Source organism: Anarrhichthys ocellatus, unplaced genomic scaffold (genome assembly GCF_004355925.1).
Source record: "Anarrhichthys ocellatus isolate YVR2014 unplaced genomic scaffold, GSC_Weel_1.0 scaffold42, whole genome shotgun sequence".
Lineage (NCBI taxonomy): Eukaryota > Metazoa > Chordata > Actinopteri > Perciformes > Anarhichadidae > Anarrhichthys > Anarrhichthys ocellatus.
This window is the reverse complement of record NW_022280072.1, coordinates 2556048-2573427: the sequence shown is the minus strand read 5'-3', so window position 1 is coordinate 2573427 and position 17380 is coordinate 2556048. Positions and strand designations below refer to the sequence as shown.

The 17380-nt window shown below is 44.1% G+C and overlaps 3 protein-coding genes across 3 annotated transcripts; 1 reads left to right on the top strand and 2 right to left on the bottom strand.

Moving 5' to 3' along the window:
* Positions 1 to 18: 18 nt before the first annotated feature.
* Positions 19 to 1636, top strand: LOC116395031 (phosphoribosylaminoimidazole carboxylase, phosphoribosylaminoimidazole succinocarboxamide synthetase). Its single transcript, XM_031868534.1, has 3 exons — positions 19 to 437; positions 516 to 674; positions 944 to 1636. Exons 1-3 carry the CDS (start codon positions 227 to 229, stop codon positions 1108 to 1110), a joined length of 537 nt encoding a protein of 178 aa, XP_031724394.1. The 5' UTR covers positions 19 to 226; the 3' UTR covers positions 1111 to 1636.
* Positions 1637 to 3012: 1376 nt separating this feature from the next.
* Positions 3013 to 10143, bottom strand: LOC116395030 (GTP-binding protein REM 2-like). Its single transcript, XM_031868533.1, has 6 exons — positions 9852 to 10143; positions 9684 to 9744; positions 8314 to 8623; positions 8135 to 8208; positions 5874 to 6051; positions 3013 to 4137 (listed from the first exon to the last, which is right to left on the bottom strand). Exons 2-6 carry the CDS (start codon positions 9735 to 9737, stop codon positions 3842 to 3844), a joined length of 912 nt encoding a protein of 303 aa, XP_031724393.1. The 5' UTR covers positions 9738 to 9744; positions 9852 to 10143; the 3' UTR covers positions 3013 to 3841.
* A 2205-nt stretch (positions 10144 to 12348) lies between these two features.
* On the bottom strand, positions 12349 to 15513 carry nrl (neural retina leucine zipper; the record flags this gene model as incomplete). The annotated part of the gene is made up of 4 exons (XM_031868255.1): positions 12349 to 12513; positions 12713 to 12928; positions 14519 to 14806; positions 14914 to 15513. Coding segments are annotated over 4 exons (1269 nt in total), but the record flags the coding sequence as incomplete, so codon positions are not given.
* Between the last annotated feature and the right edge of the window lie 1867 nt (positions 15514 to 17380).

The following is a 17380-nucleotide window of genomic DNA, read 5'->3' as shown; positions in this document are numbered from 1 at the left end:
TCGCCCCCTGGTGGACACTAGAGAGAATGCAGCTTTAACACACTTTGCTTCACCTCTCAGAAACTGAGGTTAGTTTCTATGTAAAGAAAAACCCGTGTAGCAGGAATCTTAGCCAAAGGTACTTTTTTTTTTTTTTTTTTTTTTGGGTCTGTTATGATCAAAGTTATTGTGTGGTCACTGCTCAGCTAATGTTGCACAGCCTCGCTTTAAGTGGGACTTGCATTTAATGCTAACGAGTGCTGTGTTGTGTCCTAAGCTGCTGCTGGAGCACCAGGCCAGTGGCAGGGTGGTGGTCTTGATGGGCTCCACCTCGGACCTGGCTCATTGTGAGAAAATCAGGAAGGCCTGCACCTCCTACGGGATCCCCTGCATCCTGAGAGTCACCTCGGCACACAAGGGTCCAGATGAGACGCTCCGCATCAAAGCCGAATATGAAGGTGTGTATCGTTTCTAAAAAAGACCAAACGTGAGGATCTCGTTCCCTCTATCGGGTCTTAATATTTGTTTTCCCTCAGGTGACGGCGTACCCACCGTGTTTGTGGCCGTGGCCGGCCGGAGTAACGGCCTCGGCCCGGTGATGTCTGGAAACACGGTGTATCCCGTCATCAACTGCCCGCCTCTCACTCCAGACTGGGGGGCACAAGACGTCTGGTCCTCCCTGCGGATGCCAAGCGGTAAGCGCACCACTTCCTGTTTTTTTTTTTTTGTTTTTTTTAATTGTTGGTGCCTAACTGGGTTTTACACCATCAGAGGTTGTGGCCAGGACCACAGAATTAATTAATGTGCAATACAAAACAAGATCCGTGCACACAGCCAGTACCTCGGTACCGCAGTACAAAACTGTTATTACTGAGTCTTCACCTTCCTGCCTGGTACGGTCCACTAAACTGCGAGATCCCTAATCGTATTATTGTATCCTAACCTTTCCTTTGTTGTGGTCCAGGTCTCGGCTGCTCCACGATCCTCTCCCCCGAGGCCGCTGCTCAGTTTGCCGCGCAGATCTTCGGGTTGACCGATCACCTGGTTTGGTGCAAGCTAAGGGCCTCCATGCTCAACACCTGGGTGTCTCTCAAGCTGGCCGACCAGAAGTTACAGGCCTGCAGCATCTGAGGCGCCTCAGGACCCGTTCAGGGCTCCGCTCCGTCAAATGTCTTTCTTTACCATGAAAATCTACACACGGAAATCATTCCATTAAAAATAGAAACTAATCAAAAGCTTCTGTGGTTGTTTCATCCCATTAGGGACCTTTGTGACGCGTCGTGGCAGGAGAACGTTCCATTTAGGTGATTCAGTTTCAGTGTCCTGGTATTGCACTGGCTGACTCGCTGTCGTGGCTTATTGGGAAACTTGATGGCACCGAGCCATCGCTGACAGAATGTAGTTCCATTTGTGCTTTTACCACCGTCACGAGTCAGAATGTCTGCCGTCTGTTTCTGCACACTAACTTCCAAAATTATAAAATGACTAATCACTTAAAGCAATAATGAAACATTTTGGGATATTCACTTATTTGTTAGAGAAGATTGATACCTTTTTAAAGATGTGAAGCTACAGCTGGTTATCTGTCCAATCAAAGGTGTGGAGTAGAGTCACATGACTTAGAATAGAGTGTGAACCATAAAATACTTGACTTGATGTATTTCAAGTACTTGACTCTTAACTCTGACTTCACTTAGACTTGAGCTTTTTGACATAACAATACTTGACACCTTCACCCAAAGGTTAAAATGATTTGAAAAGTGAGCCACTAATCTTAATTTCCTGACTCGACTAACAGTAATGTTGTTCATTCCCAGCAAGACACTTAATACCCAGAACTTTTACTTGTTTTTGATTTTGTTCACTTTGTTTTAATAACTAATAAATACAATTTCTAAAAAGCATTCATGATTTTCTTGAAATTTTGTATATAACTGTTGTTAAAATGCCGTTACATTTGGCACACAACCCCCATGTAAAATGGTAAATGTATACATTTTTAATGTTACCTTTGGTCAGTTCCCGGCTAGCTGTTTCCCCCTGCGTCCAGTCTTTATGCTAAGCTAAGCTAACTCGCTGCTGGCTGTATAACTCCTCCCATTTTTACCCCGTAGTTGGACTCGGAGGTCACGCTCTAAAATTACAAAATTGCTTTTGAAAGGCTTCTGATGGTGGGGGTTTTTTTATTTATTTTTTTATTTTTATTTAATTCAACATATTTAAATTTGAGAGTTTCTGGTCATTTTTAGTGTTTCTCCACCAGAATTATATTCCTGTATGTTTGGAGAAAGGAAGTAGCTCGTTGTTTCGGCTGTGGCTCTGATTTGGACCAAAGTGTTTTTCTCTTGCCAGTGGTCGGTCTATGATTTTATCATTTTGAATATGATTGGAGCTGATGAGATGCTGTTGACCTGTTTAGTGGAATATGGAGTTTGTTTCTCTGTAAAAGGAATACAGGGATCAAGTTGATCAAATAGTGGTTCAGGTGAATATCATATTTGTACTGGACTTGTGTTTTATAGCTGGAGTGAGGTTCATAGTGTCCTGTTTCATTTGCATTTTTACATGCATACTCTCGATGCACTCTTCACCAACAACTGCATCACTTTAGAAATTCAGTAGACAATCGGAGCTCCTTTCAGTGACGTTAAAACACCCACAAATCCTTTCATCTCTAATATCTAACAATCTTTCCCTTATCGTGTTCAAAGCAGCTGCACTTCCTCTGAGTGAAATGGTGCTCTGCTATATTTGCCATTTCAACTACCTTAATCTTCATCACCTGCTCAGCTGTGGGGCCTCACCTCGGCCACCAGAGGGCGCCTGCAGCTCACGTTGAACCGTTCCAAAATCTTAACCTTTCAATCTGTTCCAGTAGTTTGCAGCCAAGCAGCGATGAGTCAGAATATCATGCCACCGTTTTCTCTTTCAACTTCTATTATAGCACAGCTCTCTCCCTTTTGATAACTGATGGGTATAACGACCTGTGATGTGCTAAATCTTTGTTCACGTGTGGGAGGAAGATGTGGGAGGATGGAAGTGCTGATGGGAGAGAGAGAGGGAGAGAGAGAGAGAGAGAGAGAGAGATTGATCCAGATGAGTGTAGTGAAGCTGATATCCTCTGCATTTGAATTTGGAGCTGAATAAATGTATAAAATCTATTTCCCAGCATTTGAATCAGTCTTCCCGTCTCTAGCTCTGTGTGCAGCATGAAGAGCTGAAGTGGACATCGTGTGTACATCTCCCTGATTCCAGGTCTCTGTGACAACCGTAACATGGCAACAATCACTCCGTATACAATCATCTGTCGTCTCTCTGCTCCGACTCTTATTGCTGCGCTCTGCAAATCCACTTTAGATCTCCCTTTCATTTATTTCTCTCCTCGTTCGCACTTTTCACTATTCCACGCACGGCTCAGCGTCCCCATGGATACCGGATGGTGTAAAATGAACACAACATGATTCATCAGGAGAAGTCTATTAACCCACTGATGAGCTCCTGCATGTGTGCGGTCATGGCTTCATCCCGAGCTGAAGTGTTAAATGAGATCAGCGCTCTCCTCGTCATCGCAATAATACAAAAATAAAAAACACTTATGGTGTAAAAACAGAAACCGGAGACAAACAGACTTTTTCAAGACTCAAAAAAAAAGCAATTTATTTAGCTATGAGGGTTGTTATGTGTCAGTACTATAGTTTATTTACATGTGTTCTACAACAGTATTTCATCTTTGCTGCTCGGTCTTGTGTACAAAATTTCTATATCTTCCTCTAATGGATAAACATCAACTTCTCCATTGTCCTGCCATCGCTCTACACTACACCACCTCCAGCTTAACAATCTAACCGTTAAACTCCCACCATCACAGGGCCCCCAGGTCGTGGCACGAGCGGGATTTCTGCCTCAGGAACTTGCCCGCCTCTCGCTCCCGCTGGTACCGGGGCACCAGGCTGGACAGGAAACGTTTGGCGCGGGACGTGATGCTCTCACGCTGGCCGCCGTCGCCGCTCATGTCCTCCGCGCTGGTCCCTGGGGGCCACGGGGATTGGCCCCTGGCTAGCCGCACCGCGCACTCCAGCAGCTCCGGGGTACGGTGGTCCAGGGAGGCCGAGATCTCCAGATACAGGCAGTTGAAGAGGGCGGCGCTGGACATGGCCTCTAAAGGGAGGGGAGGAGAGGAGAGGAATGCAGCTGTGACGGCTTTTAAAGGAACAGTGTGAGACACTTAAAGGGGATTAATTGGCAAAAATGGAATACAATATTCATAATTACGTTTTCATCAGTGTATAATCACCTGAAACTAACAATCGTGGTGTTTTCGTTAGCTTATAAAAAGCCTTCAATATCTACGTAGGGAGCGGGTTGTCTTCCACGGAGTCCGCCATCTTGCACCGCCATGTTTCTACGGCAGCCCACAAGGGACTTCACCTTATCTGAATATCGGGATGCGTTCCGAAACCCGGTATTAAACAGGCATCGGTGCAATATTACCGGCGTATTGATAAGCCCCGAAGTTATTATCATTATCATGTCATTTATTATCACGCTGCAGCTCGCATTTGAGCTCCTCCTACTGCACACACAGGAAGCGCAAGAAAATATGCCGCCTGTGTTGAAGTGAACCAGGTAGATTGTGAAGGACACTCGAGTTGCCCGCAACTGTACATGCAATAAAATATTTTCCATTAGAAAAAAGCCAATACTTTATCAATACATCTGCAACAAACACAGACATGTAAACAAAAGTGAAACCTAATTCAACCGCCTCTACCCGCATGTCTCGTCCACCGCCGCTAGCACAGAACACACGATCGGCCAAAGCCACTTTTTTTCCCGCTTGGTGAGCGAAGGGTATTTTATTTGGTTGCAATCTGCTCCACACCACCAGATGCCACTAAATCTTTTAAACTGGGCCTTTAAGTTCACCTTTAAATGGACGGCGACCAATGTTAAGAGTTTCTCTTAAGCTTTGTAGTGAGTGTGCGTGTATTATCATGTGGTACTCGTCCTGTACCACGGAGACACAGACTAACACTGAAACAAACCACAAAAGGGTGAAAAGCGGCTGCATGGTGTTGAATTTCAGGGTTATTTCTCAGTTGTAGGAGGTGGACAAAATAAGAGAAACACCTTGCACAGCAGCCCCGCAGTCAGAAAAAGTAAATGTCATTCTTTGGCACCGGGCATTTTCACCTTTGTCAGATAGTTGATAGTAGTAGTTATTATTATTATTATTATTATTGTTATTATTATTATTATAATAAAACCATTATAGGATAACATGTTATATTTTTATTATTAGAATTTATATTAGGATATTGCTGTTGAAGCATATCTTTTTTAATTCCACTACATCTTTTGTCTTTCCACCACACATCTCACAGACTACTTGGACGTACACACACACTCACACTCTCTCACACACACACACACACACACACACCCTACGTAACCCAATCTAATCATTTCATTACCTACGTCATCGTATCTGCTGTTGTCGTCTCTATGTCTGTCTTTACGTCTATCTTCCATGTTTATGTTACTATATGTATTTTTTTTGTAAGTTAATCGTTTTCTGATTTAGGTTTGAATGTTTCCGAATGTTTTTAATATATGTGTGTCTTGTGAAAAATAGGTCCAATATTTGCTTTGGTTACTTTGGAGTAAATAGACTCGAGACCTGCCGACGCACACAACAGAACTTTAGCTCTGCGCTCGGATGCTTCTTGCAGAAATGCACCTTGGGAATTGTAGTTAACTTCTCACCAAAAATACCAAAAGTATCAAAAATACCCACAATGGAAAGGAAGTGAACCATGAAGACAGGTGAGGGGAATAGAAAAGGGCAACGTGGCGAAAGATGGAAAAAAAATATATGAAAAGGTTCATCGCACCTTGAGAGGTGACCTCACGTGTGCGAACGAGGTCGCTCTTGTTACCGACGAGGATGATGGGGGTTTGGGGCTGAGTCTCTCTCAGGAGGAGTCGGAGTTGAGCGGTTCGGTGGAAGCTCCGCCGGTCGGTCACCGAGAACACCAGAACGCCGACCTCACACTGCAGAGCCGACAGGTCCTGAGGGACGAAACACACCGTTTGGTACAAGACTGTCGTCGTTTAAGGAAAAGATGCATCACAATTGTACTTACTAGCACATACTGACATATTGGTAAGTAGTCAACTGCGGTACCATCATCACGCGTGAGCAGCAGCAGTAATTAAAAAGGACCCGCTCTTAATCGTAACACCAATTAATCGTATACTTGCTACACTCTTGCAACTATTCAACCTAAATACTTCAGACCTGTTTCATAGTGAGGAACAGAAACACATTTCAATTTTAATTATATTATGATAGGAGAAGATGAGAAGGTCGCAATGTTAATTTGATATTGTTGTCAAAGCTTTATGTGCAGAAAAACACACACACACACACACACACACACACACACAATCATCCTCTCCAAGCAAGAGAGAGACAGAAATCCCTAAAAATTAAATATCTAGAAAACTGACTAAACCTCTCAGGCTGCCATGGCTCATTGACTTTTCATTTAATTTTGATTAAAAATGTAACACAGACCAAAGGCACTCTAGTCACAGATGTAATACACTTACATAAGAACATTCCTTATAAGGCATCACAGTGTCTCTCACAACAAATATAGCGCACTATACAAAGAGTAACACATGTGAATCCCCTCATCAAGATAGACAGATTGTGTCACCATTGTGTGAATTCAGTTTTTCCTCTTCATTTGGCACATCTGCTCTGTGGGAAGCTCTCCCTCTCTCTCCCTCTCTCTCTCTCTCTCTCTCTCTCTCTCTCTCTCTGCCTCTGTCTATCTCTCTCTCTCTCTCTCTCTGCCTCAGTCTATCTCTCTCCCTCTCTCTCGCTCTCTCTCTCTCTCTCGCTCCCTCTGTCTCTCTCTCTCTCTCTGTCTCTCTCTCTCTCTCTCTGCCTCTGTCTATCTCTCTCTCCCTCTCTCTGCCTCAGTCTATCTCTCTCCCTCTCTCGCTCTCTCTGTCTCTCTCGCTCCCTCTCTCTCTCTCTGTCTCTCTCCCTCTCTCCCTCTCTCTCTCTCTCTCTCTCACAGATGCCTGTGAGCTGCACTCGAGGGAAAAGAAGAGAAAAGTGTGCAAAACAACTTGATAATGAGCTTTCCTTCATTCAACCAGATGCAGCAGATTTATTGTCCTCTTTTTGCCACAGCGGTTCTCCGTTAGTTATAGTGACGTCAAGTACAATAATGAATGCAATGCTCTCCAGATATACAATATGAGCACATCTGAAATACGCTGCATGCACAGCAATCATCTGGGTAAAGCGTTATATCAAGGTTAGTTAATTAGCATAGTTAACTGTAAATAAGTGCCCAATTAAAGATCTCTTAACATTAAGCATTGTTCTCTCTTTAGATAACTTAGATCCTGCAGAAGGAATAATTAACTTCTAATAAATGCATAATAGAGAAACATTCTTAAACACTATAAGCTATTAATAAATTCTGTATAAGTGCTTATAAATGCCTTATAATCTATCAATAAACATGGTTATGATGCTATTATTAACACCTAATAATGTTAATAAGCATCTTATTAGGGCCTTATTAACTATCAACTAACGCTTATTACCAGAATCGGTTTATATATTGTAGTTTATTTCATTTTCTTTTTTTGTTTACCTCGTTGTTATGCTATATGTTAGTTGTATTAGTGACCTGTCCCAGTGCATGATGGGATACGCTTAGGTTTTAATTTATGTACGACGGGATGAATGCATGGATGAAGTTGTTTTTTCCCTCACTCATCTAGAGATCCAGGTACTGTTTTACCAGATGTTTTTCTTGATAAAGCACAAACATTGTCATGTGCAGCAAACAGATGGCTTCGAATAAAGTTACAATCAAATTAGGCTGAAGAAGAAATACGTTAAGAGTCTAAACTAAAAAAAGGAACATTTTGAGCTCCTTCTTAAAACAGTCCAAGGATCCTGCAGTCCTCTGGCCCTCTGACAAGACCAGATGTGTGTATATATACACACACACATATATATATATATATATAGAGTATATATACCACAGTGAAATGCCGTATACAGCTGCAGAGAGGGCTCAGTGGCCTAATGAGGGAGCAGGGAGTGTGTTGTTTGGCTCACCTGTCTCCAGTTGTCAAAGATAATGATGGTGCTGTCCTCTTCATCCACGGTGACTGTGCGCACGTATCCCTCCCCTGAGGACAGGGAGGAGAGCAGCAGTTAGGTCTCACCTGGGCCACGGGGTGTTGGTGATATATTTACCCGCGTTAGTCCAGTCCAACACGCTATAGCTTTCACACCTTCACAATCCACAGACGCAGTCCTGTCCATGTCCCCGCCGAGGGCGACGGCCAGAGAAGACTTCCCCACGCCGTTCTGCCCCAGCAGGGCGATCCTCAGAGGCCCGTCGTGTCTGCCCTCCACGGCCAGAGTCGGGGTGTCATCCAAGGCCAGGCTGAAGCTGATCGGTGTAGCAGACGGTCCGGCGGCGCCCGAGGTCCAGTCGCAGTCGTCGTGGACGGCTTCCTCCCGCCTGAGCTGGTGCTTTATCGGCAGAGGAGTGCTTCCTCTGCGAACCGTCGGGGTGCTGGACAGAGTCATGCTGTCACACTGGAGGAGAGAGGAACATGGAGGGACACTCTCTTCATTGTGTAACACTTAATGAACATTTATTGATAGATTATAAGCACTTATTAATAGTTCATAGACTGCTTAAGAATGTTTCTTATGATACAAATGTATTCAGTTTAACTAATTCTGGTAACACTTTATATTAAGGTCCTTGTAATAAGTGTTAGTTAACAGTAATAAGGTGCTTATTAACATTATCAGGTGTTAATAAGACTATGTGTTATTAATAGCATCATAAACATGTTTATTGATAGATTATAAAGAATTTATAAGCACTTATACAGAACTTATTAATAGCTTATAGTGTTTAAGAATGTTTCCGATGATACAAATGTATTGAGTTTAACGAACTTATCTATTCTGTCATTGTTAAACCTTAACTAAGCTTTTTTTGTTGTTGCTTTATTAAGATTAGTACATGCTCTATTATGCATTTATTAGCAGTTAACTATGCTTTCTGCAGGGTCGTGTGTCATCAGCCAGCGAGATACAGTCACCAGTCATGTGATACTTCTGGGTTTATCACTGAGAACAACACCTTTAATATCATACATGTATTATTATAGAAAAATACACATTAAATCAGTTTAACTGACGTTTTCAATTAGCCAAAAGTTGGATTTAGTGATTAAAACGAGGAATTCAAATGCAGGACACCACCTCCCTGCAGCACCACCTACATAACACACACACACACACACACACACACACACACACACTGGCAGCTTGATAACCCCCCTCCGCTGATATGTCTTGTGCAATATTTTTACCTTTTCTACAATAAATAATATGAGGCATAGAAACTACAAACTACATAATCACACACATCCACTGGCTCTCATAATAACACACACACACACACACACACACACACACACACACACACTGGCAGCTCGATAACCGCCCTCCGTGAATATGTTAATCATAATATAAAAACATCACAAAACACCACTTTGCCCCAAACCTGACCTGCTAATTGAACACTGGATGTTGGAGCTTGTTTGCTCGCGCGCGCAGCCCCCCCCCCCGTGCACCTTACCTTGGTCGCCTTCTCCTCGATGTTGAGCCTGTCTTCGGGCACATCTGTCGGCATCTGCAAACTGAAATCAAGCGACTGGGAATAAAGGACTCCAATAAAACTCCTCACCCCTCCTACTCACTTTATGACTACCCCCCCAAGCCCAAACAGCACGGTATGATCTCTCACCTGTCACGCGGCTCTCCGCAACCACAAAGTAGGCACGCTCTCGCTCTCTCTCTCTCTCTCTCTCTCTGCCTCTCTCCGCTATCACTCTGTCTCCTCAGGGTTCGGGTCCAGGTCCAGTTCTGAAGCCAGCACCGTCATTCATCACCGCCTTTCAAACTAGACTGTGACTCACTGACAGAACGCTCCTCTGTTCTTTTCTTCCTGCAGAGGTAAGTTTATAAAGCGGCGCAGCGAGCGGTTTGCTGCTGCAAAGGTGCGCGCAGCTCGGCGGTAAAAGTGGAGCAGTGGTGCAGGAAGGGAGTGTGGAGAGATGCTCAGTGTCACGAAGCTCTCAGTGTTGACCCCGAGGAAGAACTAGGGAGCAATACGGGGAATGGCCACTAGGGCGCAGCACAACACAAGTCTTCTCCTCACTAATTGGCTCTGTTTGTGTGCGTGTGTGTGTGTGTGTGTGTGTGTGTGTGTGTGTGTGTCCTTGGGGGATATACATGTGTCATTTCATTTGGGTATTCCTTCGGTTGACAAAGTCATGACAACATACCTACCTGCCTACCAGCTCTATCAGTCTGTCTCCTGGTTTTTATTTCAGTGGCTCTTTTGCATTTAGTTAAATCAAGTCATTTCTAGCCTCCTGATCCAAGGAGTGTGTTTGAACATGTTTTCTGTCAAAATGCGAGCGTGTCCGCGAGCTGTGGTGCGTCCCTCCCACACAAAGCCACAATAGACTCCGGCAGTGAACAGCCGGGGCGCTATTATAGCCCTAATCCTGCTCCTATTATACAGGCCAGAGAGAGAGAGCGAGAGACACACACAGAGAGAGGGTGAGGTAGAGCTGAAGATGAGGTCATCCCAAACAGTGCACACCCAGGGTCACTGCCTCACTATAGAGGGACAGAGATAAAGAGAGAGGGATGCAGCGGGGCACGGGGGGGCTGCAGGCCGAGAGTGCAGATGCTGAGATAGGTGATAGGTGTAAGGTGCACAAAAACACACACAGCAGCATGACAGCGATGGTAAAGTACTTTGTTTATTTCATATGTATGAAACCACACTACAACAGGAGCAGGAAACCTTGATAATGTCCATTTTTTTGCAATTATGTTAATTCTAATCACAATTGGAATAAAATAATAAACTGTAAGAAAGTAAAAATACACGCTAGTAGAATAAAACCAGTAAAGGAAAAATAATTAGAACCAGTACATAAATAAACAATAAATACTGAATAAATAAGTGAATAAATAAAAGAACAATTTATTTAACCTACACCCAAACAAAAATAAATAGCTCTAATGCATGAACCCTGGCAATGATTTCATGGGACAGTTAAGAAGGTGTCTCCACGCATTTTGTATTTCTTTTTTAAATTTTGAATCCCTGCACCGTTCATTTTCTGTTGCATCCGTAGCCCACAGTACCCCGAGTCCACAGTGACCAGCTCTGTGGTGCCGCCATGTTGCATTAATATGGTGGTCGTCCATGTTACAGAGGTGTTCAATCTGCCCCCAAAATAGCTTCTCTGTAGTCTGGAGAACCACACCAATCATGCCACACTCTTTTCCTCCTGCTGCGATGGGTTTCTTTCGCTTTTTCACCATAAGCAGTCGCTTTAAAGTTCAGCACTACCAGCTCTTTGTTTGTTAAAAAAAGAGCAAACAGCAAGTCACTGTTGATGGCTAAAAGTCGCCATTTCCAACAAGCAAAAAGTTGATTTCTTTGCTAAAACACAAGAGCAATATCCCCATTTAGCACAATCAGTGGAAGATTCCCATGAAAGGTATCCTTGTACATTCTTTAATCTATGATTATTCAATTTACAAAGAATAACAAGTCTTGGTGAGCTTAAACACTTTGGTAGGCAACTCTGAAATATTAGCTGGCAAACACAGCCGCATGCCGTGGATACTTTATCCAAGCTCATACCACTCCACATCCAGCACCACTGCACTACTCAGACCTCTGCAGCTTTAGCAGCTTATTATAAAAAAAACAACACGCAACTACAGTTTGAGCCTCAACCACTCATTGGGAGAGTACATTGCAGCTCTGTAATATTGCATAGATAAAATGCTCAGCAGTGTCAGGGACTATTGTTAAGTTTCAATGCAAGATAAAGCTTCTGTTTCTTTCTCTCGATCCATTTTTCATAGTCTCATTTGTCCACTGTTGCATTCTCAGCAAGTTTTTGTGCAACCGTCATTCACAGTGAAGTAAAAGTCCGTGAATCAGCCTAGAGCCGAGTCTAACTCTACGAATTAACAGTGGATTTCACAGTTGTATCGCCCCAAAACTGCCTGCCAATGTCTCTCTCTCTCACACACACACTCACAAATGCACACACACACACACACACACACACACACACACACACACACACACACACGTACACACATACACATCCTTGTTTGTCCTCCCCAAGTCTGATTACTCATCATTGATTGCTCCACGTTGGGTGGCTTCTCATTCGTCTTTTTCTTCCTCTCCCTGTGGGTTAAGCTCAGAGGAAGTAGTCAGGGGGCGGGGAAGGTGGGTTGCTGCTGCGGGTCGGTGGGGCGGTGTCGCCGCCGATGCCGTGGTTCGTGCTGAGGAGCTTCTCGTAGCGAGCCTTGTAGGCGTCTCTCTCCCTCAGCACTCGAGTCAGCTCACACTGTAGCTGATCCAACTGAGGAGGAGAGAAGAACAATAATACATCTTTGTGCTTTTAGCTGAGCCACAGTGCAAAGATGTTCACTTATTATTCTTTCAATAAAGTGTCAGGAATGAAGGGTATATAGGGTTGTCTGAATTTCCAAATTACAGATGAGATTAGGATTAAGTTTGGGGTCAGATAAAGTTCTTGGGGTGAAATATCAAGCGCGTACCTGTTGTGTGAGCACATGTTTCTCCGACTCCAGAGCGTGGCGGTGCTGCAGGCGCTTGTAGCGGCAGGACTGCGCGTAGCCTCGGTTCTTTAGCGTGCGGCGCTTCTGCTTCAAGCGTACCACCTCATCCTTACTCACTCCCCGCAGGTGTCGATTCAGCTCCCGCACCGACAGGCTCACCAGCTGCTCGTCAGAGAAGCGGTCATTCGCCCCGCACTGCCGAGCAGACGGAGAGAATATGCTGCAATTAATTGGCAACGACACAAATGCTGGAAATGATTGATGAGTAGGATGAGTGTGAAGTTGATTTAACATAAATATATGACTGTGATATGACTGGTGGCAATGGTGGACTCCAGTGGAGAAAACATGATGAAAGTCTCTTTCGGCTGACCTTTCCAGTGGAGAGTATGTGACAAAGTACCCCCCTTCCAGTAGAGAAAACGGGATAAACTTCCCTCTATAGGGTGCCTTTCCAGTAGAGAAAACATGATAAAGTACCCTCAAGGGTGCCCTACCAGTGGAGTAAACATGATAAACTACCCCCTAGGGTGCCCTACCAGTGGAGTAAACTTGATAAACTACCCTCTAGGGCGCCCTACCAGTGGAAAAACTTGGGTGCCCTTCTAGTAGTAAAAAATGAGATGCAGTGCACGAATGGTTCCCCTAATCTGGAGAAAACAGGATGCAGTGCTATATTGGATTCCCTACACGCTAGAAGACTTTCTGCATACAGCTGGTGAGTCTGCCACTGGCTGGTGGACATGTGATGTGTTATACTGTGTGTGTGTGTGTGTGTGTGTGTGTGTGTGTGTTTGTCTCTGTCAGGGGTCACATTTCGACACCACATGTCCATAATCTGTCATGTAATCTGACTAAGTGTGGGTGACAGTTATCAGGATTACGCGCAGCAATAATAGCAGATATTATCATAATAAGCTCCCGCTGTGCTGCACATAGTGATCCACCCAGACATCGTGATCGACCACAACTACAAACTTTATTTACCAATTCAAATTACACTTTTAGAGTTTTATCAGCAGCAATTGATTTTTCCTCCAAACACAAAAGTGTTGAATTTATTGGTTTAAAGACTGGCTTGTGTGAATGTTAGGAGCTCATTATATGTCTGTGCTGTAACTTTGAAATACAGAGACATCTAAAAACAAGAACCCCCCTTTTTTTAGCATTTATAAGTACAGAAGAACTACATAACTGTTTAATAAATGATTTATAACACATAGTCATAAGCTGCAGCATTTGTCAACATCTATAACTCGCGCTGTGGACACCACGGATAATATATGAAAACATAGTTAATAATATAAAATATTTATTTATAGGAGAAGTCATAATTGCTGACAAATACCACACATTAACACTTAACGATGTCCTTATACACGATTATAACTACTTTATAGTGCATTATAAAGCATGTATTAAATGTTTATTTGGTGCTTATGAATGGTTAAAATGGGGTGTGAGGGCATATTCTGACAGATAAACGTATGTTTTGTCATGGGAAATCAAGACTTTGCGCCGCAACAAAGATTTATCTTCTCCAATTGTTGCCATGCAGAGAGCGATCCTTAAAGCGACGCTTCAGATGTACACAGACATTAATAACCATGTTCTAATGTCCTAATCTTAATCCTTCACTGCACGATCCCTCTCTCCAGCCGCTCAGCCCTCGAAGGTGACAACGTGTCACCGTTCAATTCTTTCACCTCTCCTGCGTTTTACTGATGAACGCCTCCTCCTGTTGGAGCGTCATCGTCGTTTAATCACGGATCGATGAGTGTGTACCTGATTCATTTGTGGGTGGTGATGATGGTGATGGTGATGACTGCCATGCATGGGGTGGTGCGGGTGGTGATGGTGATGCTGGTGGTGATGAAGGCGCCCCTGGGGGCTGAGGGCTTGTGGGTAAGGGGCCGAGGCGAGGCCGGCGTTGGGGAGCGATGGAGTGCCGGAGGAGAGGAAGACAAGCGGGCGATGGCACATGTCCGCACCTTTGGGGCAGGAGATGTCGGCGCCGCTGTCGCTGCTGGAGTCTCCCAGGTTGCTGCTCGAACTCTGGGAAAGACCTGGAAACTGTAGAGAGAAAGAGAGTGGAGATGATGAAGAGGAGGCAGCGTGGAGAAGATACATTCTGTGTGAGAGAGAAGAATTAATGAAGCAGAGATGACGCATTGTTTTACCTGCGAGCTGACAGCTGCAGCAGCCGAGTTCAGCAAAGCCTCCACTGCGTCCTCGCAGCCCAGGAAGCCGTTGACCGGCCCCCTCTCTCTGTCCCCTCGCTCTGGCACTCCTCCCAAGGCCCCTAGCAATGTGGCGGGCCCCGCCACCTCGCCGCCAAACTGCTGCTGCAGCGCTGCCAACCAGATCAGGTCCTCCAGCGAGGCCGGGGTGGGACCCTGAGGCCCGCCGTGGGACGGGCTGCCCTCCACGTTCCCCTGAGAGCCGGAGCTGATGCCCGAAGTGAAGCTGTTGGGGATGGACAGCGGGAAGGAGATGGAGGAGGACGACGATGAGAGGGAGGAGGAGCCCGAGGGTGGCGGGTGGGCGTCGCTGAGTGTCGGCGAGGGCGGCAGCGAGTTGTAAGGGCTCGAGCTCAAGCTGGAGTCCTGCGGAGGGTGGCCGATGTACGGGGAGCTGGAGGGGTCGTGCGGGAGGCCAGATTTGGGGTACACGCACAGGGGAGGGAGCGGAGGAGTGTCCGGTTTCACCTCAAACTTGAGGAGGTCAAAGTCGTTTAGGTACTCCATGGCGAGAGGGCTGGGGGGGAGGGAGGGCATGGGGAGGGAAGGAGAGGACATGGTGTCTGCTGCTGCTGGGAGCTTCAACAAGATTGTTTTTCTTTTTTTCTGTGTGTGTCAGGATGGTTGGAAAGTCCAGTCCTCTGCCTCAGTGCAGCTCATAGACCGCTGCAGTGATGACAGGAAGTAGACTGGTGGGTGAGTTTCCCCGTGAGAAACTGTACGTCCCCGTGTCCTTGTCTCTGTCTCTCTTGTCCTGAAGGAAGAAAGACAAAAAGGGGGTTTGAGATACAGGGACAAGAGACAGGAATAGTGTTACAAGTTTTCCAGGTATAAATATATATATATAAAAAGTTATTATAAAGCATTTTGGGTACCACTTTCTTATAGGAACCCTTTATAAAGGGCTTATAAGCTGTAAACAATGGCTTTATTAAGTGGTATTAAAAGAGTACTACACGGATTTATCATAGGATTGTCAGCTTCTGGATGGACAAAATCAAAACAGCCGAACCAGTGTTGTCTTTTTTAAAAATTCCATTCGCATTCTTCTTCATATTCGTTTTCCACCTGCCACCTACATTACCCACAATGCAACTTAACCCCAGCCAGTTCAGTTGGAGATTTGAGTGTCTTATGCTAGTATAGCAGCTAATGCATGTGATATGTTTAATTCCCCTTTAATCCTTCACTAACGCCTTTAATAAGAACAACTTTCTGGTTGCCAGGTTGTGTAAAATCCTCCTCTAGCTTTATACCTGCTTTGCCCTTTCAGCTGACTCTTAAATCCATCAGAAAGCCCCCTTAAATATACTGTTAGACCATCAAAATATATACATATATAAAATGCATAATTTAAGCATGCAAGGTTTTGAATTGATTGACGCAATTTGCTGGTCTGTTTTAAGTCTATCGTCTCTTGTATGTAATTAAAATAAAACATTTTTCTGCTGTTTTTAACTTCTTACTGTTTTTCAAATCTGTTCTCTGTCTTTATGTAGTGAAACTTGCCGTCTTGACCCGGAACCCCTTGTAAAAGAGATTCAAAGTCTCAATGGGACTATCCTGGTTAAATAAAGGTTAAAAAAGATTAACAACATATTAACATTCATTTATTACAGTAAGTTAGTGTATTAAGTCCCTATAATGAATTAAAGGGCTAGCTAAAAGCAAATGGCTTATAACTGATCTATGAAGTAAATTATTTACTAACCATTAATCAAGCCATTAATTGCATTTTATTAATAAGCCTTATAAGAAAGTGGTACCCATTTTTTTTAATTTATAACATTTGTTTAATGAGATCATCTCATGTTTTATGGATTATTATACAAAATAAACCATCAAAATCAAAACCAGTTCAACATCTCAGTCGTCTCCTCACAGCTCAGTTTCAAACATGATGGTGCGATAAATGCGTAGACAAAAAGTTTATTCTGAGTTTGTTCAACGTGAACTTAGACGCTGTGACTCTGCGAGTCTGTTTGTTTGTTATATTAAGACACTAATCTACCCGACCCCCCCCCCCCCCCCCCCCCCCCCCCCCCCCCCCACATTATACACACAGTTAAAGGACTAAACGCATGCACACTTACTAACACGTGCAAAAGTTTGCAACGCTTACAGACAAACCAGAACTTCTTGAGATCGCTAAACGTTTAAGAATTTGTTCAACAAGCGCTTCATTTAAAGCGACAAACAATGAATCGTTACAATGAATCCAATCAGTAAAAGGGAGAATTAAATGAATATCTAATCTGCTATGTGATTAAAAATAAAACACAAAAGAAAAATCTCTCATCTTCCGCTTGCCAAGTGTTTGAATTGATCTCCATGTAGAAATGATTGCAGGTTATTGCAATCACACACACACACACACACACACACACACACACACACACACACACAC

Coding starts and splice junctions, on each gene's coding strand:
- LOC116395031 (XM_031868534.1), top strand. CDS start 227: ATGCTAACGAGTGCTGTGTTGTGTCCTAAGCTGCTGCTGGAGCACCAG. Junction 438..515: donor CATCAAAGCCGAATATGAAG/GTGTGTATCGTT, acceptor GTTTTCCCTCAG/GTGACGGCGTACCCACCGTG. Junction 675..943: donor CTCCCTGCGGATGCCAAGCG/GTAAGCGCACCA, acceptor GTTGTGGTCCAG/GTCTCGGCTGCTCCACGATC.
- LOC116395030 (XM_031868533.1), bottom strand. CDS start 9,737: ATGCCGACAGATGTGCCCGAAGACAGGCTCAACATCGAGGAGAAGGCG. Junction 6,052..8,134: donor TCTTTGACAACTGGAGACAG/GTGAGCCAAACA, acceptor TTCGTCCCTCAG/GACCTGTCGGCTCTGCAGTG. Junction 4,138..5,873: donor ACGTGAGGTCACCTCTCAAG/GTGCGATGAACC, acceptor CCCTCCCTTTAG/AGGCCATGTCCAGCGCCGCC.